The following is a 27,968-nucleotide window of genomic DNA, read 5'->3' as shown; positions in this document are numbered from 1 at the left end:
GTGAAGACAGAAGCCCTCCTTGGGAGGGACCCTGTCTTGTTCCTGGATGCTTCTCTTCAGGGTTAAGTGTGACCTCAGAAAGTAATAAAGTCGCCACCTTCCACGACAGCCAGATACGTGCCTTGTGCGCCCACAAGTTTAACTCAACAGTGTGCTGGAGACTCTCCAGTGATGTCAGGCAGAGTTGTGACTGTATGGAGCCTGGGATGGTGACCTCGTGAAGAGGGACTCTTCAGGACAGGGACAGCTGGGACACCATCCAGCCGCAGAGCCCGCCAGGCTAGAGGCCTCAGCAGTGCCTGCCTCTCTCCTCCTTGCTTCCTGTCATTTTCCATGACCCCTCAGTTCCCTTGCTGACCTGGAGTTTGCTTAACCTCTGTAAAAATATTTCCTGAGACCTCATTAGTCCTGGGGTGTACCCCTTGCTCCCCATTTGTCACACGAATGTTATCCTCGGTGCCTATGGCTGAGTCCTACGGTGCTAGGCATTCGGCTGGTGCTGAGAGTCAAGGTCCCGACCCCACTTCCGGGGGGTACAGTGGTGAATCATAGTCTGGATGTCTTTCTGTATGCTGTCTGGATAAGTGAAGATGTCGAAGGCCAGACAGACAGCACAGGAAGGCCCTACAGACGGCAGTGCTGTGCTGGCCCAAATGCAGCTCCTTTGTAGGATGATTGCTCTAAAGACACTATCCTGTGCTCTCACAGAAGTGTCTCGCGGCTGGCTAGGGAACAGGACCTCTCAGAGAGCGGTCAGTCTGGTTGGGAGAGTTCTTAAGAGTATATTTCATCACGTATTTCCACTGTCTGAAGATCTCAGAGCAAGCCACCATCTGTGGCCAAGAAGCTGAGGTAACTAGCCGAGCAGGTCTCACCATGCCACCCCAGGTCCTCGGAAAACACTTCATTTGGCCTCAGTTTACCACCTGTGAGAGGCACGAGCTCATGCTGGAATAGACAAGAAGTTTCCAGAAAGCATCTCTGACTGTGTTCCGTTATCTTCTACAAGGCAACCACAGAAGACCTACAAGAATTGCATTGAATCAGAGGAAACTCAGCTTCTCTCTTGATCCAGCATACTGTGGGCGTCCTAACCCTGGCACCGCCACGTTCTCTCTCCAAAGATGTTTGCCTCTCACCAGCTGTGTGGTAAGTTAACTTAGGCTCCCTGTGCCTGCCTGCTTCCTCATCTGTGGTACGAGGACCTCCCGGGGTTTCAGAAACGGGCACTTCGTACTCAGTGTTGCTTATAAAGGTCCCGTTTGCATGGTGTGAAGATTCTACACGGTGTGGGGCGTCAGCCTTTCTTTAGTGGTGCTCCAGACTCAGCTGGGGTGTGGCCTATGCCCATGAGCCTGTGGGAGGTCTGGGTTTCCTGCTCTGCCTTCTGCACTGTGTCTCTCTGTCTCTTTAGCCCTTCGAGACAGAGCCTCAGAACAAGACACGAGTCTTGACTGATAGTGACAGATCTGAGTGGGGATGTGAGCATGTGTGCATCAGGTCTACCTGGGGACATCTGGTGAGAGACATCTGGAGGTTCATGAATGGATCCCAGGACAGTGTGGGGCCAGCCCATCAAGCAGGGTCTGAAGAGGTCTAGTCAGGACTTGCAGTCGGGCCTCCCAGCCAGGCCCACAGCACTCCCATGCCTGGAGACTGGTGTCCAGTGGGACAGCAGAGTGCAGAGGCCCCAGGCACCGGGAGACTACCAGGAGTGTGTGATACAACTCTACAACATCAATACACCTCTGGACTGAGGCTTTCAGGCACCAAAACCAAGACAACTTGGGTTATTACAAGTAATGTGGGACCGCCCCCCCCCCCCCCCCGCCATTAGCACAAGTCCTGTGAAAACAAACCAAAAGAACAGAAAGCCACACGTGCCACAAAGATGTGGAAGAACTGGAACCTGGGACATAGAGGATGTAGAAAATGATGTGACAGTGTATTGGTCTCTCAGAATCAAGCCTCTCAAGTGGCCATGTACTCCAGCAATGGGTCCAGAGGACACACGTGTTCACAGTTGGGTTATCACAACATGTCTACCAGCAGAAAAGGGGAGGAAGATAAAGTGTTATGTCTGCTAACCGGAATAGTACTCAGCCTCATAAAGGAGTGGGATTCTGACCCATTCTGACCTTGGATTTGCAGTTGGCAGAACAGTGAGCAATGAATGCCTGGGTGCAGCCACTGGGTCACAGGAGTCCCGGTGAGCCCCACTGTATCTTCAGAGTGTTCCCGAGTTCTTCAAACAGCCCTTCAACAAAGGTATGTCCCCACCATTGACACCCAAGGAGCTGCAGGCTTGGAGGAAGGAGGAACCGGGTCACTTACTCAGTCACACCCCTGGAAAGTGCCACCCATGCCCCCAGGCTCTGGATAGATGTGCAAGGAAGCCAGCGAAGTTCAGTGGCAGAGGGTGAAGCCCTGGAGGGGGTTGCATGCCCAAGAAGGGGATCCCAGAAAGTGATGGTGTGCAGTCACCCTGGGGGCCTGCCAATCAGAGCTCCCAGGCTGCTCAGGGACTGTAATAGGAGCAGGCATTCCTACAACTTCCTCTAAGACAGGCTCTGAAATGAGTGCTGTCTGTGCACAGGTGAACTGTCTCCACAAAACCTCACAGCACACCTGGGGGGTTCCCATCTCACAGATGGGGAAACTGAGGTGCAGAGGTGTGACGCACTGTACCACATACCCTGTGAGAGAAAGTGCTTGGACTTTATCTTATCCCCGACATCCATTGTCTCTCATTCTGTAGGTTGGTGTGCCCCGGTTCTGGGAAAACAGACACTTATCTCAGGTCATAATGGCCCTGGGCTTCCCAGGCTCAGTCTGTATCCTTCATCAGAGCTCTGGGCAAGGGGACAACCATTATATGACCAGATGTCTCAGGGACAGACCCCTTGCCAGTATCTCCCTGGCCGCCACATGGTTGGAGAACACAGCACTCCACGGCCACCTCCCCTCCCGTTAGCAAGAGGAGTCCTCCCCGCAACTGATGTTTTCCCTAGTCTTATTTTCTCTGCTTCTCCCGCTCTCTTTACATACCCTGCCCCCACTCTCCTGTATCACCTTCTGGTTGGGATGTGGAAGGCTCTTTGTTCTGTATAAATTTGTGAACAAGAACACGTGAGGGAACAGTCTTTCAATGCGGGGAAAGTGCGCCCCCTTGTGGAGACAACTCTTCCTGCCTCACCTGGCCCAGGATGAAGGGCGAGGGCCTCTGCTTTGCCACAGTGAGCCGGCCTTTGACGCCACCTCTACACCAGAACTGGGAAGAGGCACGGAGCGTTCACATGGAGCCAGAACTCTTGGAAAATAGTATGTCCCAAGAGCCCACTCAGATCAGCTGCCCAGATCTGGACACATTTATACATGTCCATTATAAATATGCCCCCTGGACATATTTAAATATGAAGCCACAGGGGCTGGAGAGAGCTTAATGAGAACACTTTGCTCTGCACACATGAGGACTTGAGTCTGAATCCCTAGTGACCATGTAAAATGTCAAACATCACTGTGGGTGCCTGTAACCTCAGCATGCAGGGAGGCTTAGGGCAGAGGTACCCGGAGATCCCTAGGTCAGGAAGACTATTCTGTATAATTTGGGCTTGATGGATCAGTGCCCTTAAGCTTCTGTGGAACACAGAGTATAGCGTGTGAACCCCGATGTAAAGTGTGTCAATATCGGCCCCCCAGGAGGAGTAAGCATGCTCACTATTGCAAGATGTTAATAACTAAAAGGACCGAGTGAGGGTTTATGGTTTATGGAAACTGGACTCTTTCTGCTTATTTTTCTATACACTTAAATTGTCCCCCGCCCCCCCCCCGAATCCTATATAAACAAATCAGGATGCATGGGAGACAGAAAAACAGGGGAGAGAGTCGCCGCACTTGGGGGGATCCCCACCCCATCTCATGGTTTTCTGTCCATGTTCTGGGGTAACCCAGAGCTGGCTTCCTTGGAGCCCAGGAGGTCCAGACACGAGGTTTGTGGGGTGAGATCGCCACCTGCTGGCCAGGAAAGACATTGCCAGTTGTACCCAATGTCCTTTGCTGGGTGTTGGATAGTGGGGTTGGCGCCCTGGGTGCTCCCCACCTTCTACACACACCTTGTGTGTTGCATCTGATTGCGTTACCAGTAAAGACCTGGAGAAAGGTGAAACTCTCAGGAGTTTATTAAAGAAAAGTCCCAAAGTGCGGGGGCACAGCCAGGCCAGGGCTACCTGGAGGACTGGCCTGTGGTTCTGCAGCAGCAGACAGGGAGACCCTTGCTATTGAGACTCTGGAGGTCAGAGGGGTAGGAGCTCTGGCCACCTGCCATCAGTCCCCCTCGAGGTAAGGACTGCCTTACATACACACTGCCCATCACTAACAGTTCAGACTCCGCTCTCAGCACCCTCCCAGGTCCGAACACAGTTGGAGGTAAGTTCTAATACAACCCTTCCTTGTTTTATATGCAAGGAACAGGAGACACAGAGCAGCTCGGTAACTTTCCCAAGGGCACACAGTCAGTGAAGGATGGACCGAGGCTCTGCCTCGAGAGTCCGTGCCCTACCGTGAAGCCACCTTTGTCCCCTGGTTCCCTCAACGGAGAAGTAGGTATGTCATTCCACAACCTGACTTCACAACCTGTCTGGGCTGGAAGAAGAGCCAGGTGTGAGCATGTTAACCCGAAGTAAGCATCCAGCAGGAGGCTCGGGAGGGAGCCCCGCCGAGCCCACGGGTGGCTAGGGCTGCAGCTCATACTGGCCCTCCGTCGCAGTGTAGAAATCCTCCAGCACCGACTGTAGAAACTCAAAGGTGGGTCGCTCCTCTGGCCGGTTCCGCCAGCACTCAGTGATGATGTCACGGTACAACTCTGGTGGACACGCCTCCGGGCAGGGCATGCGATAGCCATGCTCTAGGCTTCGGATGACCTCGGGGTTGCTCATTCCTGGAGGAGGGTGGACAGGGGGCATCAGGGCAGGTGGTGCCCCAGGAGGGCCGTGACGGGCCCTGGGGGTGGTAGACCAGCACTAGATGGGAGACAGCAGGCTCTGACGCACTATGGCCAGTCTAACCCTGGAAGGTCACATAGGTGTCGGGTCATGCCGTTTTGATTTTTTAAAAAGGGTTTTCTTGTATAGCCCAGGCTAACCTTGAACTCAAGATCTGTCTGTCCCAGCCTCCTAAGTGCTGGGATCATAAGCTTGAGCCATTACATCTGGTTCTGGGGCCATCTAATTTTTTTTTTTTTTCTAATCTGTGTGTGTGAGAGTGAGAGCAGAACAATGGGCAGAGGGCAAAGAGCTGAGGGCAAAGGGCAAAGGGCAGAGGATAACATCCAGTGTCTATCGTGGCCTTAATTCGTGTTTGAGACAGGGTCTCTCTATGTTATTTGCCATTGCATACTCCAGGCTAGGTGGCCTTTGAGCTTCTGGGGTCTCTCCAATCTCTCCCCCATCTCACTGTAGGAGTGCCAGGATTACAGACCTGCTCTGCTGTGGCCAGAGTTACCCCTGGGTTCTGGGGAACCAGGATCAGGTCCTCCTCTATGCTTGCCTATCAAGCACTTCACACACACACACACACACACACACACACACACACACACACACACACACACACACACACCCCTGAGCCATCTCCCCAGCCTTGGTGACATATTTAAGGATGCCTTTTACTTTACACTGTTTGGAGAAGAGCTGGGAAGGAACTATGGGGTTTTCAGCAATCATAGGCAGCTTCTCCCGGATGTGTATTCGCTATGGAAGTATTCGCTGGAGGGGATGCTGTGGAAAACAACCACCCATAACTGCCGCCTGGGCTCTCCTGACTTGGGCAGGGAGTCCAGGTCCTCACCTCAGGACAGAACTTTGGAGATTCCACCCTGAGGGGTGATGTTAAGCTGAAAATCTTGTCCTCAACCTACAAGCTGTCTTATAGCATTCACTGTGCTTGCTTCTGGGGATCCATATGAGCTCTTTGGGAGGAAGGATGAAGCCCTGTGGCCCTGAGCAATGCTAGCAAGGAGACAGAAGCCCACAGTCAAAATGCAGGTCTGGGCCTCAGTCCCTGTGACAGGACCCTGCCCTGACCAGTATGTGGTCCTTGTGACAGGACCCTGCCTTGACCAGTGTGTGGTCCCAGTGATGGGACCCTGCTCTGACCAGTGTGTGGTCCCTGTGATGAGACCCTGCCCTGACCAGTGCGTGGTACCTATAGGCACCGAGCCTGGGGAGCCACCCTGAGGATGTTCCAGGAGGTTGGTGAGAAGTCCAGGGGCAGTACCTACCCGGGTAGGGAACACGTCCATATGTGATGATCTCCATCAGCAGGACTCCGAAGGACCATACATCAGCCTTGATGGTGAACACCCCGAAGTGGATGGCCTCTGGGGCAGTCCACTTGATGGGGAACTTGGCCCCTGCCAGGAAAGCGCATTAGCCCCAGGGACTGCCAACTCTCCACCCTCATCCCATAGGCTTAGCCCTGTTTTCTCAGTCTCAGGAGCCAGCCTGAAGTCCCCTGAGGAGAGGTATGGATCCCCAGGCCTTGGCTATCCTCCTGACTCTACCACTTAGGGTGGTGCGTCCAACCTACACTGCTTGCTCGCTCAGTGCACTGAAGTCTTCCTACAAAGTCAATTCTCCCTCCCTCGTATTAACAGAGCAGAGCTCCATGGCAACCCTCACTCGGGTGCGAGAGTGGGATGATTATGTTTTAGTTAGGGCCACGTCTTCCAGGGTGTGCTCCATGACCCCCTCCTTCCACAGGAGGTTGATAGGAACTGGATGGGAAAAGTATTTTCTCAGCTTAGTCTGGGGATCAGCAGGTGTGACAAGTGGGACTGGAGAGCCCTTGCAGGGCCCCTCGGTTCCTTTACTAGATTCATGTGCATGGGAGTCTCCAGGTCGGGGAGGGAGATAGTTCAGCATTCCAAGGCCGTTAGGAACAAAGGGTCCCAAGGTGCTCCTTTGCATGAGATGCTTCTCTGCCCCAGCCTCCCTCCATCCAGGGAAAGGAAGCGCTGCACTAGCTGGGAAAGAGCCCAGCGACATGGCAAACACAGGCCCATGGTCTCCCTACCCATCTCCAACACCAAGGAGACGTTCAAGGGGACTTCGGGGAACTGAGAAGTGCAAAGGCCCCCCTGTGGGTGGGGGGAGAGTCTGCTCACCCTCTTGGGCAGTGTATTCACTGTCGATGATCCTGGCCAAGCCGAAGTCAGCGATTTTGCAGCCCAGGCTCTCAGACACCAGGATGTTGGCTGCCCGCAGGTCACGGTGGATGGAATTCATGCGTTCAATGTAAGCCATCCCTTCTGCGACCTGAGGGGACAGGTCACATGGTGAAAGGCAGCAAGAACGGAGCCCACCAGCCTCACATCCCCTGCCAGGTGATGAGGAACAAGGCTGGGTGGGGAGTGGGGGGAGAGAAAGCATCCACCCCTCCCCATGAGACCAGCACAGAGCCCAGGGCAGCAGAGAAACTGCCGTCAAACACCCTAGGCTGACATCCACACCCTGTCCTCCCTTTCCAGGCAACTGTCTCCCAGGTTCTGCCGACCAGGGATAGCAAAAGAAGGCTGGGGCTGAGGGAGGGAGAAGAAGGGATGAACAGGGTGTACAGGGATAGCAGGGAAGCACAGGGTTGCTCCCTCAGTGGACACTTCTCTCAGAAGAGCCAACTACGCCTTGGAATCACTAACTTCCAACAGGCTGCGTCACTTCCTGGGTAGCGGGGAGGTCACAGTTCTGACCTGGGACTTGAGAAGCCATCTCTAGCACACAGAGTTAGGGTCAATGTTGAAGGCACTGACTGTGGCTGAGGCCCTGAACCTGCCCCTGCCCCAGGGTGAAAGTGGAATCTAGGGGAACAGAGGTTCTCATAGAAGAGGAGCCTCGTCTGTCCCGAGCACCTGAGCCAGATCATTAAGGCTTTGGTCACTCACTGATGGATGGATAAAGTGACCTCAGTTCTCTTCTGTTCCTGCAGGCTGCCGGCCTCTGAACGGATCCTACTTGCCTAGGAACTCAGGTACATACTCTCACAACCTTCCCTTGGGGGAGGGTCTTTGTGCAGTGGGGTTAAAAGAGAATGGGCAGAGAGAGATAAGGAAAAGGAATGACCTGACCCGAGATAAGGAAAGGCTCCTGACCAGCAAGTGCCTGCCTCAAAGCCAGTGGCCAGGGTTAACTTTCTGCACCCACCCTACCAGCTGCCTCAGTAGGTCTCTGCTACCCCAGTGGAAAAAGACTCTGTGACCTCAGTTCCTGAGTTGATGCCAGCTGCAGATAATACGGGACAGTGTGGGAAGTCACAGTGGGCAAGCGGGCATGTGGGGTAAAGTGTGGGCAAGAAGGCTCCCCTTCATAGCTCTGTATGTGTTGACAGCATGTCTCACGGGCTGACCACAGACCACAGCTTTCTTGCTGAGAGTTCCAGTTTTAACAGCTGCACTCAGAGCCACCAGATGTGTCTTCCTGCCAGTTAGACCCCTCAGCTAGAATCCCCAGGGGAGAAAGACACCTCCCCATCTTGATTCTGCTCTCTCCTCACAGAAGCTGGAGACTTCTATCCATGGACCCAGAGGGAACCAAAAGTCAGTCCAGACGAGGTCTGGAATTCCCTGATGGTAGATGTGCGTGTGTGCGTGCGTGCATGCGTGTGTGTGTGTGTGTGTGTAGGAGGTGTCTCTAGAACGTTATATCCCTTGTACTGTACATGGCTCATGCCTGCCAATGAGGCTAGGGCCAGTTCCAGGGCTGCATCAAGACTTGGGAGTTCTGGGGCAAGATGGATGCGTTGAAGAACAAAGTCATAGCAAAGCATGACTGCCAACCTACTAAACAGAACTCTTGCCTACACCCTGGCTTTCCAACACCAGATGCCATCTCTACCTTCCTAATATCCCATCATGGCTGCCCAGAGTTGGAACTACATTTCCCAGACTCCCTCGCAGCCAAGTGGGTCATTGAGGCAAGTGGAGTGGGGAGGACATGTAAGAGCAAATGTAACGGGAATGTCCTTAGAGTGAAGAAGGTGGAATTTTATCCCCATCCCCTTCTTGCTGGCTAAGAAGAGGCAGGGGTGGGTGGTAAAGACAGCAGTCATCTGACATAGTAAGGTGTCATTCCATGCTAAGATTCTGTGCCCAGCAGAAGACATCAGTGGGCAGAGCCTCTCATCTGTCCACCTCTAGGTGCTTATACATTTAGAACTTCAGGCTTTCTGTCCTTCACAGCCCAGCCCTCATCTGACCAACAGAGGGGATTCAGTATAGTCACAAAGCACAGAGGGGGTATCATCACTCCAGGATTCCTCTGCCTCATAGTTCACCAACCTGGGCTGACATGTCAATCAGCCTTGGAAGGGACAATCTGCTACCCTCATCGGTCTTCAGAAAATCCAGCAAGCATCCTAGGAAAAGAGAGACAGTGAGTGCAAAGTGGCTAGACCCCGGCTCTGTGATCCTGGTCGGTGGAGGGTCTGCCTATGTCTGAGGAGCCTCATACTTCATGGGAACTAGCCCCTAGACTTCCAAAAGTTAGTTCTCAGCCAAGTTCAGGGACCTGTCTGGGGTCTCTTAGGTCAGCAGAGCTGGAGTTAAATGCCAGTTCTGGGCCTGAGGTTAGTGTTCTTTCCAAGCATGATGTTCCCACGTGTCTTCCTAGGTCCATTTCCCTCCTTGATGGAAACTTCTCCTGAGGGAAGCATTAACAAGAAGACACCAGGAGGGAGAGCTGGGGCTTGTAAAAATGAGACTCCTCCACTGCCAGGTAGGTGCCAGGAGGCAGGTACCCAGCACAGTCTGTGATGCCGGCTCCCGTGGTGACAATTATTATAATTAGCATGGTCACATTGAGGACCTGCAGGAAGCAAGGTAACATCAGGGCCATAAGAAGGGCGAGGTCCCTTAGGCAGAAGGTAGAGCCAGGTCTGATCCCTGGTCAACTGTCCCCTGTGGAGATACTGCAGAGGCCGCCAGACCTCATACAGAGGCTGCTGGGCCCCATTTCCCCTGACACCCGTTACTGTGAAATGTTCACAGGCTTGGCAACATTCCCGTAACTGGGAAGAGGTGGAACTGGGTTCCACCTTTGGATGCCCAGCCTATGGCTCTTTTTACTTTGCAAGGCTCTGTCCATCACAGTGGGGATCAAAGTATGATGTGTGTGTTGCAGAAACAAAAATGAGGTTCTGGAAACACAGGGCATGCTCTGGGAGTAGAAAACATACTCCAGAAGCAAACTCCATGCTCTGGAAGGCTGCGCTTCCCAAGCTGAGAACAAAGCTCTGTGAAGATGCTTCTCCCTTGTTTCTCAGCTCCCCCCCCCCTCATACGATAAAGCTTACAGCTCCCCCATTGCTGTGGGATGTTCTGTATGGCAAATGTGTTGCTCTGATTGGTCAATAAATAAAACACTGATTGGCCTGTGGCTAGGCAGGAAGTATAGGCGGGACTAACAGAGAGGAGAAAAGAAAGAACAGGAAGGCGGAAGGAGACACTGCCAGACACAGACAAACAACATGTGAAGATGCCGGTAAGCCACGAGCCACGTGGCAAGGTATAGATTTATGGAAATGGATTAATTTAAGCTATAAGAACAGTTAGCAAGAAGCCTGCCATGGCCATACAGTCTGTACAAGTAATATAAGTCTCTGTGTTTACTTGGTTGGGTCTGAGCGGCTGTGGGACTGGCGGGTGAGAGAGATTTGTCCTGACTGTGGGCAAGGCAGGAAAACTCTAGCTACACCCCATAGGAACCCTCAGGTCAGACCAACCCACCACCATGATCCACTCTCGTGTCTACCCTCTCAGCCCTGTCCTGTAGAGAGAGGAAGGGCCCCACCTCTGGCCATGTACTCCGTGACAATGTAGATGGGCTCTCTGGTGACCACGGCGTAGAGACGGACCAGCCTCTCGTGCTGCAGGGTTTTCATCATGTTGGCCTCGCCCAGGAAAGCTTCTGGAGACATGGTTCCCTCCTTCAGGGTCTTGACGGCCACCTTCAAATTGTTTTTGTAATAACCTGACAGGGCAAGGGAATAGAGGAGCCACTCAGGCATGGAAGAAAACCCTTCACCACAGATTCAAGCCCTACCCTTTGTGGGCCCAAGGTCCAAGCTGGAACATGCTGTTCCTAAGAGGAATGGATGATAAGAGAGCATGTCTTGTGTAAGATGCCAGCCTGTCTCTACAGACCCATGATGGAGCCTCAGGCTGCGGTGGGATTCATGCAGTCTGGGGGAAATAGGACGACATCCACTGAAGGGCATAGGCAGTAGCTGAGGCTTGCTTGCCCTTCCCAGGGTTTTGAGCCTTGTGAGGACCAGGTATATAGCTCCAGCTAGAGTGCCTCAGTTCTGGGTGTGAGACTCTGGGAGGCATCAGAATGGGACTTAGAAGTCGTGCTCCAGAGACACAGACCAGAGCAGAATAAGACAAAGGGCCTTATGTTATGCTTGGGAAGTGTTGTAAATACACAGCAGCAGCAGCAGCAGCAGCAGCAGCCGCTATGATGGAATGGTGTGGGCACTGGGGTCTGACTTCCCACAGTCACACACACACCAGCAAGTGTGGCTTCTGTTTGCACAGACCCCGGAGCTCCTGCCTCCTGGCTCTTGCCTCCCAATGCCTGATGGATGGCTTCTGAGGACCTAATAAAATGGTCAAGTATACATCAGTCAGCCACAAAGCTAGCATCCAGTTGAAAATGAGAGTAACTGGTTTAAAATTAGGGAGAGCTGGATTCGAGTCTCTCCTACTACAAGGAAAATAGAGCAACAATGTGAGTTCCTTGGCATCTGAGCCTTATTAGCTCATGTGTAAAGCTACATAGCTATGCCTCTGTCCCTCACAGGCATCTCAGGGAAGGGGGTGTGCTGCCCATATGGAGCTGTCTGCCTCCATGTCCGCTTCAGGCTCAGAACACCGAGTAGAGTGAGGGAACCTGGGATGCCACAACTCACCCATCCAGACTTCTCCAAACTGCCCAGACCCAAGTTTCCGGACCAGCTTAAGAGACTGCCGGGGGATTTCCCACTCATCCTGCGCCCAGGGGTTCTTCGGGGCTGGGCTCACACAGGGCAGGGTCAGTCTCTGGCACAAACCATCCCCCTTCTCTGTATCAGGGGAGAAAAGAGAATCTGGAGGCCACCAGAGCAGACTTCCCTTAGGAACCACACTGTCCCCAACTGTGTCCCTTCTCTCCTCCCTCCCACTGTGGCAGGCAGGACATGATGTCTGGAGCCTGCACTCTCTGAGACTGCAGGTCCTTGCTGCTTCCCAAGTAGCCCCATGTCAAGCATTAGGCCACTGATCTTAAATCATTAAACTGAGACTTGGCGATTCCTTAAGTCCGGCTTGGCAGCCCCTCTCCCCCCCTCACCCCCCCACCCCCACCCCCACCCCCCGCCGCCTCAGTTGATTCATATAGTTTGGGATCGTACAATAGAGAACCCAAGAGTTCTCTGGGACCCTCATGCCCTGACACCTCTTACTGGAATAGTGCTCCACCAGGGCCTGGAGGGTGGGGAAGGTGATCCGTGGGGAGATGTAATAGCCACCATCGTCCAGTGAGCGGATCTTATAGTGCTTGACCGTCTCCCCCTGGGTGGTGACATCCTTCACAGACAGGGAGAAGGCACCTGGAGGGTTAATAGACACATGAGAAGTGAGGCAGGAATGTAAATCCAGGACAGGGTTCCTGTGATCTGAAAAAGGTACCCCCAATTCGGTATCCTGCTCTCAGCCATTTCAACACAAATTCCCTTTCGTTTTGTCTTTACTCTCTACTCTCCCATTGGCTGTCTGACCCAGACTTTCCCTCAAGTCCCCACACTGCCGGGGAATCAGGAACTCTGGGACAGACAGGACTGTTTCTCAGCTACACATGGGTCCTCTATCGGGGTGCCTGAGATACTGAGAAATGGAGGGTCGCCGGGGGACTTGGAGCTTTAACATCTTTGACTTGAGGCCTGATGACTTCCCCAGAGAAATGGCCAGTCGGGGCCTCCAGTTCCATGCCCTTCCCAGAAGCAGAGCAAGCTGTTCCCCAGAGGTCTTTCCAAATTCACACTGTGTTTTACAGCCTGTGTTGACATTTTCATACGGACAAGGAAGCAGGTGGCAGAGGGGTTAGTACACAGGAAGGAAGAATTTTCAGCTAAGAAACGCCTTCCCTTGAGCCTTTATAAAACTCCTCTGTCCAGCCCTGTGGCTGCCACAGAATTTTCAAACTCTTTATTTGCAAGACGGGGACATTGAATGGAGGCCACCTGGAGAGGTAGCAGCAGACTTTGGGGTGAGGGGCACTCCACCCTCCCTGTAGATACGCCTTGGAGGAGCAGTCCCACCCTCTGCCACAAGGGGTCAGGCCTGGACACCTCTCCGCAGAGGACGTTGATCCTGTGCGGTGCTAATTGTTTTGGGTGCTTTCCTATCTCAAGCCTCTTCCCTGCTTGTGTCTTTCTTGGCCAATGTGACCCTCACAACCTAGTTTCGAAAGAACGCCAAGAGGCTGTGCTCCTGTCCAACACACCTTGAGGATGCCACAGCCCTCGCCCCTGGACCCTAGATTGGATACTGCAGACCTCCCCACCCCACCCTGCTCCTTGCCGGCGTGCCTGGGTCTCTAAGGGCCCAGAGCGGGCACTATGGAGTTGATTATCCTCACACCAGCACAATGAGGTCAAGAGCTTTTCTCACCAGGATGCTGCACCTATGTAGTTTCCTGGCTCTACGCCAAAGCATCCCTTTCTTTCCTTCATTAGATACAGCTCCTGAAGCTTGAAGCCCTCCAAGGTCCTGCCTACCTTATGGCAACTGAGTATTCTTAAAGAGCACCCCAATACCGTCAGCTCCATGTCCATGGGACCTCCTGCCTTTGGGAAGTCTCTGGGCTGCCTGGGGCATATGGAGAAGTATGGATTTGTTTTTGTTTTTTTCCAAAGCAGGGTTTCTCTGTGTTGCCCTGGCTGTCCTGAAACTCACTCTATACCAGGCTGGCCTTGAACTCACAAAGATCCACCTGCCTCTGCTTCCCAAGTGCTGGGACTCAAGGTATGCACCACCACATGGTGTGGGTATTTAAACACTTGGTTTTTTTTTTTGTTTTTTTTTTTTTTTTTTTTTTTTTTTTTTTTTTTTTTTTTTTTTTTTTTTTTTTTTTTTTTTTTTTTTTTTTTTGTTTTTCGAGACAGGGTTTCTCTGTGTAGCTTTGCGCCTTTCCTGGAACTCACTTGGTAGCCAGGCTGGCCTCGAACTCACAGAGATCCGCCTGGCTCTGCCTCCCGAGTGCTGGGATTAAAGGCGTGCGCCACTGCCACCCGGCTAGTTTTGACCCTGTATAATGAGTCACAGTCATTTTCATTCACCACCACCCTCTCTCAACTCCTACTCACCCCCTACTAAACCCTTTCTTCACAGATCCCTTAACACTGAGTGGTCCATCTACCTTTCAGCTAGGGTGTTAGTGGATCCTCACATAGAAAGCAATAAACAGCTGCTTGAGAAGCTGAGGGGCATCCCAAGGGTCACATGGGGCATCTGTGCCAGCTTCTTGCTTGGCTTGCAAATAAAGACTATGGCTTTGCAATGGAGGGCGGGATTCCGCTTCGAAATTATGAGGAGCATGCATGTACACATGGAGAATCACACAGTGTTGAATGAAAAGCCACAATAGACACAGCACTGTGGGAGGCTAGAAGGGAGTGAAAGTTAACCCAAGAAAAGAGGAGAGGCCTCTCGACCAACCAATCACCTCTCAGGGAAGAGCCAGTGGAGGAGTGAGGGGCTCTTCTTCTTCTAGAATCTTCTGCCTTCTGGCTGTGGTTACACGGGGGTCTACCTATTGCTCTGTATAATTTATATCCACTCATGGTTTTTTAATGCATTGTACATGCTTCCTACTTTATAATAAAAAGGATATTAAGGAGCTGGGGTGGAGTTCAGGGGTAGGGGGTTCAGAGCTGGGGTAGAGGACTTGACTAGTGTTTGAGGTCCTGGGTTCGATTCCGAGAACCACAAAAGCAAGTGAGGTCTTGTCTCCAAATCAAAACCAAAGCCATTAGAAAGGAGAGCCAATTGGATGTGGCGGCACAGGCTTGTGATCCCAGCTCCCAGCAGAGGCAAGAGGAGCAATACAAGGTTAAGGTCAGCCTAGACTACATAGCAAGACTCTCTCAAAAAATAATAAATAAACAAAGAGAGCGATGGGGGAGAATATTATTTAGAAAATGTCAAGAGAAGGGAGGGAAGGAGAAGAGTGACCCGAGGCTGGAGGCAGCAACTGACTCAGTCCCAGACAGATTTGAATCCCTGAGTCTTGGGTGTTGGTTCTGATTTTGTTGTTGTTTGCTTGGTTTTTCAAGACTGGCTTTCTCTGTGTATCAGCCCTGGCTATCCTGGAACTTGTTTTGTAGACCAGGCTGGCCTCGAACTCACAAAGATTCACCTGCCTCTGCTTCTCACGTGCTGGGATTACAGGCGTGCACTACCACACCTGGCAGCTTCTAATTCACCAGGCATTGGCCCATCTACAGCTGGACACGGGCCACTTCCTAGCCTCCAGAGACCTGCCAGCCTCTGCCCAAGATGCTTTTTAAAGATTCTCTGAGCTTCTTGACTCTTTAATTCCAAAATGTGGCCAGGGACTGAGAGCTATATGGTACCTTTCCTTTCTCAGCCCCCCATCTGCCTCACTTCGCTAGTTTGACCACCGCGGCATAGGACTTTCCATTCCCCCTGCCATCCAGGTCCCAGCGGTATCAGTCTTGAGGCCAGGAGAACAGCGGGTGTGGACAGCCTCAAAGCCAGCTCCCAGGCAGGGACACAGGACAGAAGCCATGGGGAATCCCTCCCACTTTAGACTGAGGCCTCAGTGGGGCCTCCCCAGGACCACGCACAGCAAGTGGGACGGTGAGGTTCCCGGACTCACCTTTATTGCTCTCACTCTCTCTGATGAGGAAGGCGCCAGCCTTGTTCATTGGAGCCAGCAGTTGCCTCTCGGCATCCTTCCGGCTGATGGTCCTGAAGAACCATCTGGAAAACAGCTAGATAGGGTGAGCCTCAGAGTTGGTGACAACCCCCCAAGTCAATCCTGAGGTGTTCCTCACATCTCGTTCAGTTAGATGCCCATAAGTCCCTGCAACCCTATTCCATCCCATCTCCCATCATCCTCCAGGCTCATGTTTTCCCTGAATGAAGTGAAAACATGGGTTAGGTGATCTCTATTAGTGTCAGACTGCAAAAATCACACCTGATCCACTACCCTCCCCCCGCACCAGATGTAGTCATGAGGTTGACATTTTCCTGCCATCTGAGTGAATAACGGTACTGCCAGGGGCTTTCTGGGCCTGGATTCCTTCCAAGTCCCCTCTCTTCACTGTGAGGCTTTTGTCACTTGTGGTCGGATGTAAAATGCTCCCTCCAGGCTCGTATGTTTGAGTATGTGGTTCCAGCTAGTAGTGGTGCCGTTTTGGAAGGTTGTGGAACCTTTGAGACATGAGGTCTAATTGGAGGCCACGGGGGTGGTACTTGAGGTGACAAGCCAGCTCAGCTTCCCTGCTGGAGCTCTGGCGAATTCCTGGCCCACTGAGATGTGAGAGGCCCCCAGCTGTACATTCCTACCACCATGAACTCTACTATGTTTCCTACCACGATGGACTGTACTCTCTTAAAACCATGAGCCAAAATAAATCCTCCCTTAAACTGTGTGGTTTTTTTTTTTTAATAGTGACAAAAGACATAACTAATACAACATGGTTCTGGAGAAAGACCCAGGGCCGACACAGGGTGTGGGAAGGGAAGGGAAGGAGGCGAGTGTCACCACCGTGAGATGGTGCGAGCCCATGTCTCTGCACCATGTGGGGGAGTAGGTGAGTGGCCCGGGTGGACCTTGGAAGCTGGTGATGAGAATGCTGAAGAGGCCCTCTGGGGACGGTCCCTAGAGGGGGTGGAGAGTGGTTGCAGGACACAGAGCCTCGCTGTGGATTCTGGAGGGGACCAGACAGGATAGCCTCATCCAGAGAAGCCGGGAAGCAGGCGGCTCTTCTTTCAGACGGGAAGACAGACTTCCTCGGCATCCCTCAGAGCGTTAGAAGACACCCAGAACCTATGACTCCCAGCCCCTCGCCAACAGCCGCCATGAGGTCACGTCCTGGCCCTGCCGTACTCAGAGTGGCTGGGGCAGCCCTGCCACCTCTGGCTTGAGGCAATTTATCCACCTACTTTTCTACTTCCAGAGTTTCCACTGGGGCCACGAAGTTGCTGGGCACATAGCCTTCTCTTCCGGTGATGAGTGACCTGGCCAACCACCAGTCTCCAGTGCTAGTGGGAAGAGGGGGAGACAGAAACATGACAGAGGCTCCCCCAAGGTGTTTTGGGTTGCTCCCGGCAACCCCCCAAACAGATCCCACTCTGGTAGGAGACAGGATGGCAGAGACGGACGGACAGTCTGGTGATAAGGAGGTGCTGTGTGAGTGGAGTGGCCCATCCACTGTGCCGAGCATGTGACAGGCAGGAGAGGTCCTGGAGCAGAGCAGCGTGGGAAATGTCCAAAATTTATGGGATGAGTGGGGACTAAGAAAACAAAACCAGGAGGGCTGCTGACAAGGGAGGACCTGGAAACCCATGTAGGGTCAAAGGTCAGGGCACTTATGGGTTCAGCTCAAACCCACTGCAGAACTTTAGGAACCAATCAGACCTCGAGGTTCCGTGACGTAGGCTTGAAGGGTGGAGGAAGGGAGAGGGAGAACGCGGGCAGACATTGACATTGGAGGGTGTCCTGAGAAAGAGCACAGGAAATAAGCCAACATGGAGTTTTTATGTGGGGTCCAGAGCGGCTTCGTGTTGTGTTAGATTTTTAACAGCAGAGCGGAAGGCTGGAAGTGGAAACGACCCGGCCAGAAAGACCTGGAGGGGAGGACAGTGGCTCCGGCTAGAGAGAATACTGGGTGACAGGAGGGTGTGTGGCGATGTGGAAGACCCTCAAGGGGCGCCCCGGGGATGTGGTGGGTGAATGAGGGAGGCGGACAATGGGGGGGTCCTGTGCTGACAGGGGGGCGGTATTCTAGAAATTTACCTCTTCAAGACCTGCAGCTTCTCCCCCTTCAGCACCTGCAGGTCCCTGTCATTCACGGCCGCGTAGTCAAACAGGGCCACCACAAAATGCTCCTCTGAAAAGAACAAGGGAAAGATGGCTACCACTGTGACCCACAACAGAGGTGGAGGTCTGGGGGACGGTGTGGTGCAAGCCATCTTCCAGCTCCCAAGAGGATTAGTGGCAGGGAAGCCATGTGAGGCTACTCTTTGGACAAGAAAGGGGAATTCTCAGGAAGTGACACCTAGACCCATCCATGTCCAATCTAGGAGTAGGCTGGCTCTCATTGCCTAGCTCATCTTCCTTTCAGACCTCAAGCCTGGGCAAAGATTTGGAAGGGTGGCTACATGGAGGCAGCCATTGCCAGCCCTCAGAGGGCTTTAAGCCCAAGTCCGGGATCCTGCGTCCAGCCTGCCTCTGGCGCACCCCCTCAGCATCCTTTCCCAGCCTCTATCCCAGAGGTCATGTAACCACTCTATTCCTGCTCTTTGCATGGCATTTGTGCCCAGAGCTTCCCAGTGGCCCTCAGCACTTGTCCTTCCTGGCTCTGTGCCTCTCCTGGAGGGCTGTTGACATGCTGGAGGCCCTGAGGCAGCAGTAGGCTCGGGAGCATGGAGGACCACCTTTCTGATGATCACGGTTTGGCACCAGGGACCCCTGAACACCTGGCAGAATCTCTTGGAGACTTGTAGCTTGCAGATGACCTAGCATTGTCATGGATGAGTAGTATGGCCTGAGGCTGGGACCTTCCCTTGGTGGGAGGAGGTTTGGCATGAATGACAGGGGTCCCTGGCAGTGTTGAGACTCAGACTTGTGCCAAAGGCTCAGTTACTTCCTTCCCCTAAGCTTCCATTCTGAAGAGGAGACACCACTCCCTGTTAGAAAGTGAGGGATCACCTGTCTGATGGGAAAGATGGTGACCTTAGCCAGGGAAGGGACACCAGTTTCAGCACTTTGCTCATAAAGGCAACAAGCTGGCCTCTCTCAGGACAGGAGAGGTGTGTTACCCACTGTGACATCTTCCCCTGTCCCGGAACACAGCGGTCTGCGTGCTGCAAGCTCCGCGTCCTCTGTGAGTGAGTGAAGGGATGGCTGGTGTGGATGGGTGACAGGGATGCTATGGAGGCCAGTTCTGAATGAGGCCCCATCCAGGGAGCCCTCGAAGCCTGAGTCCTGGCCCAAGAGGAGGCTCATTCATTATGTGACCACCATAGAGTGGAGTCTGGGATGAAGGAGGAAGCATTTGTGACTAGAAGGTTTCTGTGGAGACTGGACATAGATGGGAAGAGGCAGGCAAGACGTTGTCCTCCACGTGGACCAGACCTTGTGCTGAGAGGGAAGGACAGAGCAGTCCTGCTGCCCTTTGAGTCTGGGGGCTAGAGTCTGCCAGCCAGGCCTCGACAGTGCAGATGCACTCCCGTAACTCTTTCCTTGGTCTCCTTTGCGGCTCACAGAGAGGTTCTTAAGCTCCCAGCCTCCCCTGCTCCTTTCCAGCCCTATAGGGCTCGCCCCAACTGCTCTGGCAACACAAGATGTGGCCTGGAGAGATGCCCCAGTGCCCCATTCCTACCTTGATCTGGGTGCTGGTTCGGAGACGGAGGGGCGAGGTGGTTGAAGACAATCTCGGGCAGAAATACAGAGTTAGTTAGTGAGCAGTGTGCAGCAAAGGTAGACTGAGGAACTGGAGATCCAGTTGGCGAACTGGAGATCCAGTTGGCTAGGTAACCTGTGGGGACCCACTCCAAGGAAGGACAGTGGCCACCATATGGGGAAACTTAGATAAATTCGTATACACCGTCAACTCCTTGGAGCACCAGTCACCCAGGCCACCTGCCATCTTTGCCTTGACCATGTATGAAGTTAACCCAGCTTCAAAGGGGAAAAAACACTGCCACCTTCGTTAAAATTCTGGCTCTACCGTTAAAGAAGACGTTTCAGACAGGTATTTATTGGCAAAGAAAAATATCTTAAAATTGTGTTTCCCAAAAACTCAATCAATATTCACTGGTGTCTATCCCAAGGGTTGACTTCTGTTCATTTGTACCAGGACACAGTATGAGGATATGCCTAGTACAATAGTAGTCACACATAAAGCATCTTTTCATCATGGGAATAGCGTTTACAATCCATGACAGAAAGATGAAACAATGAGCTATATCTACCATGCACCAGTGTGGTTAAATCTCACAAACACTGTGATGGACCCGTGGACTCCCATAACCCTGGAACTGAATCCCAAATAAACTCTTCCTTGAGTTGCTTCAGTTACAGTGTTTTATTACGGCAACAGAGAATGTAGCTGAGGGGCTCGGGAGAGACGATTCTGTATCTCTGCAAGTGTGATAGTAAGGAATCGGCATCTTTCTAAAGTTAGTATCCATTGCACAGCTTTTAAAAGTTAGGTTCTAGGTTTCTACTGGTTAGTATGTCACTTCGGGGAAACAACTTGACCTGTCTCAGTTTGAATTTGCCCATATTCTCATTCATTCGTTCCCTCAATAAACATCTCACTGTGTGCACTCGGACACAGTGACACTTGGACACAGCCAGAAGAGAGGCCAGGGCTCATCTATGAAAGGGAACCAACAGTCTCTGCTCCTGTCAGGTCTCTGCTGGAATCTTGGTAATGCCCACAGACGTGGCAGGGCATGGGTCCAGGCATGATTACAATTGTCCCCAAACTAATAGATTTGGGACCAAGCAGGAAATGAAATGAAACAGCCATCTAGACATTAAAGGGGCTGGTTTAGGAGGTACCTGTGCCTTAGACTCTTTCCTGGAGGGGGCTGATGACTTACCAGGGGTGGCAGGGGTGGGGGAGCCTTGCTCTGAGCGTGGACCTTCACGGGGCTCCAGCCCTTGCCTTTCTCGCTGCCGACCTGCCTCTTGCTGCTCAGCAGCCCCATCCTGTAGGAGAGTACGCGGCAGACAGTGACAAGAGATCACAAACCCTGGGTCCCTGCACCCAGCCTCCTTCTGGTTAGGAATACGTGACAGCGCAGCTCTCCACATCAGAGCGTGGGAGAAGAGGCTGAAAGAGCTAAGCTGGTATCCATCTTCTTCTCAGTGACCCAGAAAGGGAAAATGACTGTGTTCAGGACACAGACATCACCTGGCCTGGGTTCTAGTTTCTCAGGGACAGGAGCCTGGGCAGAGGATCGATCTTGATCCTGTAGAAGGCTGGCCCCATGTCTGGTGGTCTGGGTTTTAGTCTTATTTTGCCAGTGGGCCACTATGTCACTGGGAAGTCCCCCTTCCTCCCTGGGCCCACGGGCTCCTCTGTTGGTGGTGAGATTTTATTTGATTGTGTCTAATAGGGCACTCCGCAGCTAGAATTTTTGGGTAAGATGCCATATACAGAGGACAAACTGACAGGTAGCATGGTGGGCATTGAAGGCCAATCATAGTTGCCCAGTAACATTGGAAATTTTGTGTAGAGGTGAGATCATGGTCAAGTTTGTTCTTTGGTGAAGAATCTTAGCAGATGTGGGAAAGACCCAAATTCAGGCAGCAAAATTAATACATAATGTTTTCCTTGTTATTTTGATTATTGATGGGGTAAGGATGCAGTTATTTTTGTTTTTTAAAAAAGAACAAAATAAAGATGTGAAGGAAAAAAAACATAAAATTTTAAGACTGTGTACATGTGGGTGTTAATGCAAAACACTGTCCCAAAGATATTTCTAGAATGTTAATAGCATTTACTTCAGACAGCAGGACTTCATAGGACTTTTATTTTCTCTCATATAATTTCCTATATTCCATGAGCACTTCAATAGTAAGTGAATACTCTTGAAGAAAAGTTATGAGACCATCTTAACAATTTGCCTAACAACAGCAGTACTTAGGGCCTGGGAAAGAATAGTTCCTGAATAGAAGAAACACCAAGTGGCTGGGACTCAAGTCTTTCCTGTGCTCCCCATCTCCAGGCTCAATGACAAGTCAGTGAGCAGTAGGTTCTAGAACTTTCTCTACACTTGGACATCTTCTGCCCCTGTTCAGATGACCACATTGTTGTTTTCCTCAATCTAGTCAGCCACCAAATTTGAACTTTCTGGAAAAACATGTCCCCTTAACCAGCAAAATTGAATATTTAAAGACCCCGACAGGAAGTCCAGCTCATGACCCAGTACTTACATTCCATGACCAACTGACTTTCCAGGGCTTTAGGGAACGCACAGCTTCTCAGTGAAGACCAACTATAGACTAGTCATTTAGGAGGTGTAGTTGTGTGGCAACTTTTTTTTTTTTTTTTTTTTTTTTTTTTTTTTGTGACTGGGCTTGGGCTAACCCTGCAGTTTCAGGGTGATTGGAGACAGGAAGTACAGAAGTCCACCAAGGCAGACAGAACACACATGTAACCCTGGTGTTTCAGGAGGCTTGGCTTCATCCAGAAGATAACAATCTCCCTTCCAAGAAAAGATGGGAAGAGGGTGTGAGTCTGCCTGTGTGAGTGAGTGAAGTGTGTGTGTGTGTGTGTGTGTGTGTGTGTGTGTGTGTGTGTGATTTGTGGGTTACCCAAAAGAAGACAGGAGACTTTTGTGGCTTGGAAACATACTTGACCCCCATGCAGACTCTCACAAGAGCCGGGAGGTCCCTGTTTGCCCCTGGGGAGGTGCTCAAAGCCCGAAACCCAACTTCAGCCAAACGGGATGTGGTGAAGGCAACAGTTAAAGTCAGAGACAGAAGGCCTCGACTGACACCTGGTGTGTGTGTGTCATGGTTGAAAAGCACTTGACACCTCCAGTTTTGATGTTTGTGATAGCATCAGTGGCCTGGCTACGATAGTCCTTGCATCTGAAGCAGGAGAGCCCAGGAGGCTTTAAGATGGCGTGGAAGTTGGCAGAGCAGCAGCTCCAGGGCTGTGTCCAGCTCACACAGGAAGCAGGTGGACAGCTGACCCTGCCAGGACAGTTCAAGTTCAGATCCCCGCTTCTTCCCTGCAAGGGATACCACCTGCTTACAAAACTTTCAAGGACACTTCTTTCTCCCCGTCGTTCTAGCAATGGTGGCCAGGGCTTGGGTGACCAGAGCTCAGAACAGCCTGCCCACTGGCTTTATGAGCATGAGCAAATCATTTCACTTCTCTGAGTCTATCTCCTTGTCGATGGGAAGGTATGAGGCCATTCCTGGTACCACAGACAAAGCTGTTTGAAGAGGGTATCCTCAAATGCGGCTGAGAACGTTGAATAATTGACCTCTCATCTGGGATGGGGTCCAAGAGCTCTCTTTCTGCAGAATTAAACCCAAGTATGAAATTCTCAATTCCATCTTGTCCATTTGGCTTGTCTCTGCAATCCATTTCCAGCTGGTCACAAATGTATTTTAATCATGCCTTCCTGTGACAGTTGGCTATGGACGTTTGCGTCAAATTAGGGCAACGTGCACCAAAATATGGAAACAATTGTGTGAACTGGAGGCGAACAATTGTGTGCTGCCTGGGCAAAAGCAGCTGCCCTGACTCCACGAGCTGTTGGCTAAGCAGTTCAAAGGCGGTTGTGACCGTTCAGTCTCTCCCTGGCATGCTCCGGTGTAGGCTTAGTGCGCAGAAGGTGTCTGGGCAAGTTGATGCATAAAGAGCAGACACGTAGGTGTAAAATGAAAGGCCAACAGCTTACACATAACTAACAAACATTGCCAAGTGGCCCCCGCAAGATGAAGACAAGTTAGAAACAAGGAAGAAACGGGACACTAAATAAACATTTTGTTCTGTTTTTGTTTCTCTTATATTTTGAACTAACACAGATGATAGACTGTTTCCAGAGCTAGCACATGAGCTAGTGAGAGGTCTGTGGGCATCACGATTCTTTCCCTCCCCAGGGCTTTGCAATTTCCAAGGTGGTCCTGGGATGTATTGGGGTTGTCTGTCTTTTCTTTGGGGGCCAAAGCTTGATATAAGAAATCTGCAAGCCGGGCGGTGGTGGCGCACGCCTTTAATCCCAGCACTCGGGAGGCAGAGGCAGGCGGATCTCTGTGAGTTCAAGGCCAGCCTGGGCTACCAAGTGAGTCCCAGGAAAGGCGCAAAGCTACACAGAGAAACCCTGTCTCGAAAAACCAAAAAAAAAAAAAAAAAAAAAAAAAAAAAAAAGAAATCTGCAGGTTTGGTAGTGGCTTGAAAGATGGTGGCCAGTGAGAGCCTCTTGGACCCAGCAAAGCACTGAGCCATTTATGTAGCTGCACTGGCATCACTAATCCAGAAACCCATGCTTGTTATTCTAGAAAGAGGGGACACCTGGTTGAAACTAATATCATGAGTGAAGTCATTTTTAGGGTATACGGCTTGAGGTCCGTCTGACTCCAATTCCTATTTTTGAGTGGCTGGGGCTGTCTGGTATTAGGTGCTCTACACAGTTATCCTAACACTCCACCCACAGTGCACTGATGGGGGGCGGGGGTCACACAGTACAGTAAACAAGAACACAGAGTGTAATCGTTTGTCCTTCCGTAAGTTGCTTAGGATTTCAGTGTGTTAATTGGAGTAATGATTGTTTCTATGCCCCGAATTTCTAAAATATTTCTTGTATTTCTCTAAGGCCTGAATTAGTATTACTCATTATTAGTACATCTTAGAACAGTGCCTAATTCATCTAAATGTTTAATAGGCACCACACTGTTATGCTAGAATCACAAACAGCCAATGGTTACAGTGTCTTCAGTAACCATGAGAGGCAAGTGTTACTAGTTCCTTTCTGCAGATGGCAGTTAGGGACAGCAGAAATCTGTCTGCCATCATGCCGTCAGGGAACAGCAAGCTCAGCCTTCAGTCACAACTCAGCACCGTTCCCTCCACACCTGAACTTGAAGCAGCCCCAGCCCTGGCTCTCAGGAATCTGTAATCTTTTGCTCATTTTGTCCCAAACATTCCACCCCTGCTAACAAAGTGCTGTGCCGCACACAGCAGAAGGCACAGAGCTAATCCAACCCTCATCCAATCCTTATCTCATGCTGGCTTCTTGCTTGGTTTGCCCTTGAGAGTCCAGGACAGTCACACACAACTTGTGATTACTGTTCTCCTGCCTCAACTTTGACTAGTTCCATGTCCTTGATTTGTAAAATACAAGTCCTATAGAACGTTCTCTATGTTTGACTTTGCTTCTGTGTTATGGTTCATAGCATACTTGCCTCTCTCTTTCTCTCTCTCCCTCGCCTTCCTTCCTTCCTTCCTTCCTTCCTTCCTTCCTTCCTTCCTCCCTCCCTCCCTCCCTCCCTCCCTCCCTCCCTCCCTCCCTTTCTTTCTTTCTTTCTTTCTTTCTTTCTTTCTTTCTCTCTCTCTCTCTCTCTCTCTCTCTCTCTCTCTCTCTCTCTCTCTTTCTTTCTTTTTTGGTTTTTTTTTTTGAGACAGGGTTTCTCTCTGTAGTTTTGGTGCCTGTCCTGGATCTCACTCTGTAGACCAGGCTGGCCTGGAACTCACAGAGATCCACCTGGCTCTGCCTCTCCAGTGCTGGGATTAAAGGTGTGCACCACCACCGCTGCCTGGCTTCTTCGTCTTTCTTATACATAGAGCAAAAGCCACAGGCTCCATTTGATTCAGATACATCTTTTCCTGGTAGGGATGCTCCCTAAGGGTGATGTACATTGTATAGGAGGTACACAATGTAGTTCAGGTAGTCTGTCCCCATATGTCCATCAACAATGGTCTCACCAACATTTCAGCTGATTTTTTGTTGATAGTTACAAAAGCTAGTATTCCGATTTCATCATGGGTTTCACATTTATTTGTTAGTTGAGAGTTGAGAGAAGACACGGCCAGAAAATGGGAACCCCAGAAAGACTGCCAATCATAAATCTACCACAGGCAGGTATTTTCCCGAGGACATTTGAGGCAGGAAATGTGTCCAGAAAATGAAGATTTTCCATTAGCTGGATTATAGAGTGTGTATCAGAATTATTTAAGGGAACACAGTCCAAGTTGTGTGCAATACTTTTTAAAGACAGGTAATTTGGGCTTGGAGAGATCACTCAACAGTTAAGAGCACTGACTGCACCTTCTAGAGGACTCTGGTTCAATTTCCAGTACCAAAATGACAGTTCACAACAACCTGTAACTTTAGTCCCAGGGGATCTGGTGCACAGATGTACATGCAGGCGGGCCACAGACAAACAAACAAGCATTTTTTTAGATAGCTGAACACTTCTGATAGTCCCAAGTCATCTCCCATCAAGAGATTGACCATGTGTACTGGCTAATTTTATGTCAACTTGACACAAGCTAAAGTCATCTGAAAGGATGGAACCTCAATTGAGAAAATGCCTCCATGAGATCAGGCAAGCCTGGAAGGCATTTTCTTAATTAGTGATTGAATAGGCAAGAGCTCAGCCCATTGTGGGTGGTACCACCTCTAGGCGGGTGGTCCTGGGATTTATTAGAAAGGAGGCTGAGCAAGCCTTGGGGAGCGAGCCAGTAAGCAGCACTCCTCTGTGGTCTCTGCAGCAGGATCCTGCCCTGCTTTAGTTCTTGTCCTGACTTCCTTCAATGGCAAACAATGATGCGGAAGCATAAGCAGAAGAAACCCTTTCCTCCCCAACTTGCTTTTTGGTCAAGGTGTTTCATCACAGCAATAGAAACCCTAACTAAGACAGCATGCCTAATCCTACCTAGCTCCTAAATCGTTTATTTTCCCAACACGAGCAATGGGCTTGAGAGCCACATATGGCTTTGTAGCATCTGGCTGAGTGAGTGAGGACCCCTGGGCACCTGTGACTCCGTGTCAAGGGACAAGCTAAGAGTGAGGACTAAGGCAGGGTGAGGAAGGGGCACTCCTGTTGCCATTTCAACTTTATAAAACTCAAATAATTTCTGCTGTGTGTGGAAATCCTCCCAGCCCCAACTGCGGTAAATCTGTTAGAGAAGAGTTTTTGATGATAAAGAGTTTGAGGGTTCCGAGCAGAACTTCAGGAGGGAAGCTGACCTTCTTGTGAAGCTGCTCGGAATACAAGACGTGCATCATCTAGGTGTCACTCTGAAGCCTTGGAGAAGCCCAACATTGCGTGATTACATGCATGAATAAAACTCCTTTATATGAATTGAAATTCTTCTTGGAGGGAAATCACATGCAAATTTGTATTTTAAAAATCCCCCATTAGCGATCACGGAAACATGTTAGTGATCTGCTCTCCTGTCAACAATGTAGCTACCCTCATATCTTGCATTAATGGCACAAGGGTTGTAATCTACTCGTCACTGTTTAGTTTTTTGTAACTTTTAACGATTCAATGAAACACTAAATCTCAAACTCATTGCTTCTTAATGGAGTCCATTCTTTGTATGGCGAAGGATTCTGAAACATGGTTTTGTAAGCAGCTGATCCCAGCCCCACCCTAACAGTTCTGCCTCAAAGGTGGGGTGGGGCTCCAGGATCTGCATTTTAAGGTCACATAGATGCTTTGATTTGCCTTTGCTTCTGGAGTATACAGTGTAATAGCGACCCGTAGCCCTGCAACCCTTTTTTTGAGTTTGCCATAAACGATGCTAATCCTCTTGTCTATAAAGTGAAATGCTTCTTTTCTGTCCTCCATACAAATACCTCTTACATGGCGCTATGTTTCTTGCATAGTGTGTTGACGGGGAAACAATTTCCCTTTCGGTACTAGCTCATACCTGAGGTGCTTTCTAGTTTACAGGATGTTTTTCCTCATGCCTCTCCTCTCACGCCTTCTCAGCTGCTCACCTTTCTCTGAAATAACCATGAAAAGGACAGTCTTGCAGACAGAAAATAAATGACTGAAAAATAAGATAGATGTGGATGGTACAGATGGAGTTTGAATTGGTAGTCTGAAACATAAATAAAAGAGAAATAAAGCATAAGTTAATCTAGAAGAGCAGACAGGCAGCAAGGATGTCTCTGCTCAGCACTCTGACTCCACATCATTCTGAGAGTC

The 27,968-nt window shown here is 50.8% G+C and overlaps 1 protein-coding gene across 1 annotated transcript in view; it reads right to left on the bottom strand.

The window, feature by feature from the left end:
* Positions 1-4,160: 4,160 nt before the first annotated feature.
* Blk (BLK proto-oncogene, Src family tyrosine kinase) overlaps positions 4,161-27,968 on the bottom strand; it is a 46,082-nt gene continuing 22,274 nt past the window's right edge. The window contains exons 2-13 of the mRNA XM_028884187.2: positions 20,888-20,996; positions 19,660-19,711; positions 18,072-18,165; positions 17,219-17,317; positions 15,927-16,030; positions 12,490-12,636; positions 11,959-12,111; positions 10,839-11,018; positions 9,329-9,405; positions 7,163-7,313; positions 6,278-6,409; positions 4,161-4,936 (exon numbers count right to left, since the gene is read on the bottom strand). Of these exons, the coding sequence (XP_028740020.1) occupies positions 4,731-4,936; positions 6,278-6,409; positions 7,163-7,313; positions 9,329-9,405; positions 10,839-11,018; positions 11,959-12,111; positions 12,490-12,636; positions 15,927-16,030; positions 17,219-17,317; positions 18,072-18,165; positions 19,660-19,711; positions 20,888-20,995 (1,503 nt within the window). The 5' untranslated portion in view covers position 20,996 and the 3' untranslated portion in view covers positions 4,161-4,730. The remainder of the gene's footprint in view (positions 4,937-6,277; positions 6,410-7,162; positions 7,314-9,328; positions 9,406-10,838; positions 11,019-11,958; positions 12,112-12,489; positions 12,637-15,926; positions 16,031-17,218; positions 17,318-18,071; positions 18,166-19,659; positions 19,712-20,887; positions 20,997-27,968) is intronic.

Source organism: Peromyscus leucopus, chromosome 9 (assembly GCF_004664715.2).
Source record: "Peromyscus leucopus breed LL Stock chromosome 9, UCI_PerLeu_2.1, whole genome shotgun sequence".
NCBI lineage: Eukaryota > Metazoa > Chordata > Mammalia > Rodentia > Cricetidae > Peromyscus > Peromyscus leucopus.
The sequence above is the reverse complement of the archived record's forward strand: the minus strand, read 5'-3'. Positions and strand labels throughout refer to the sequence as shown.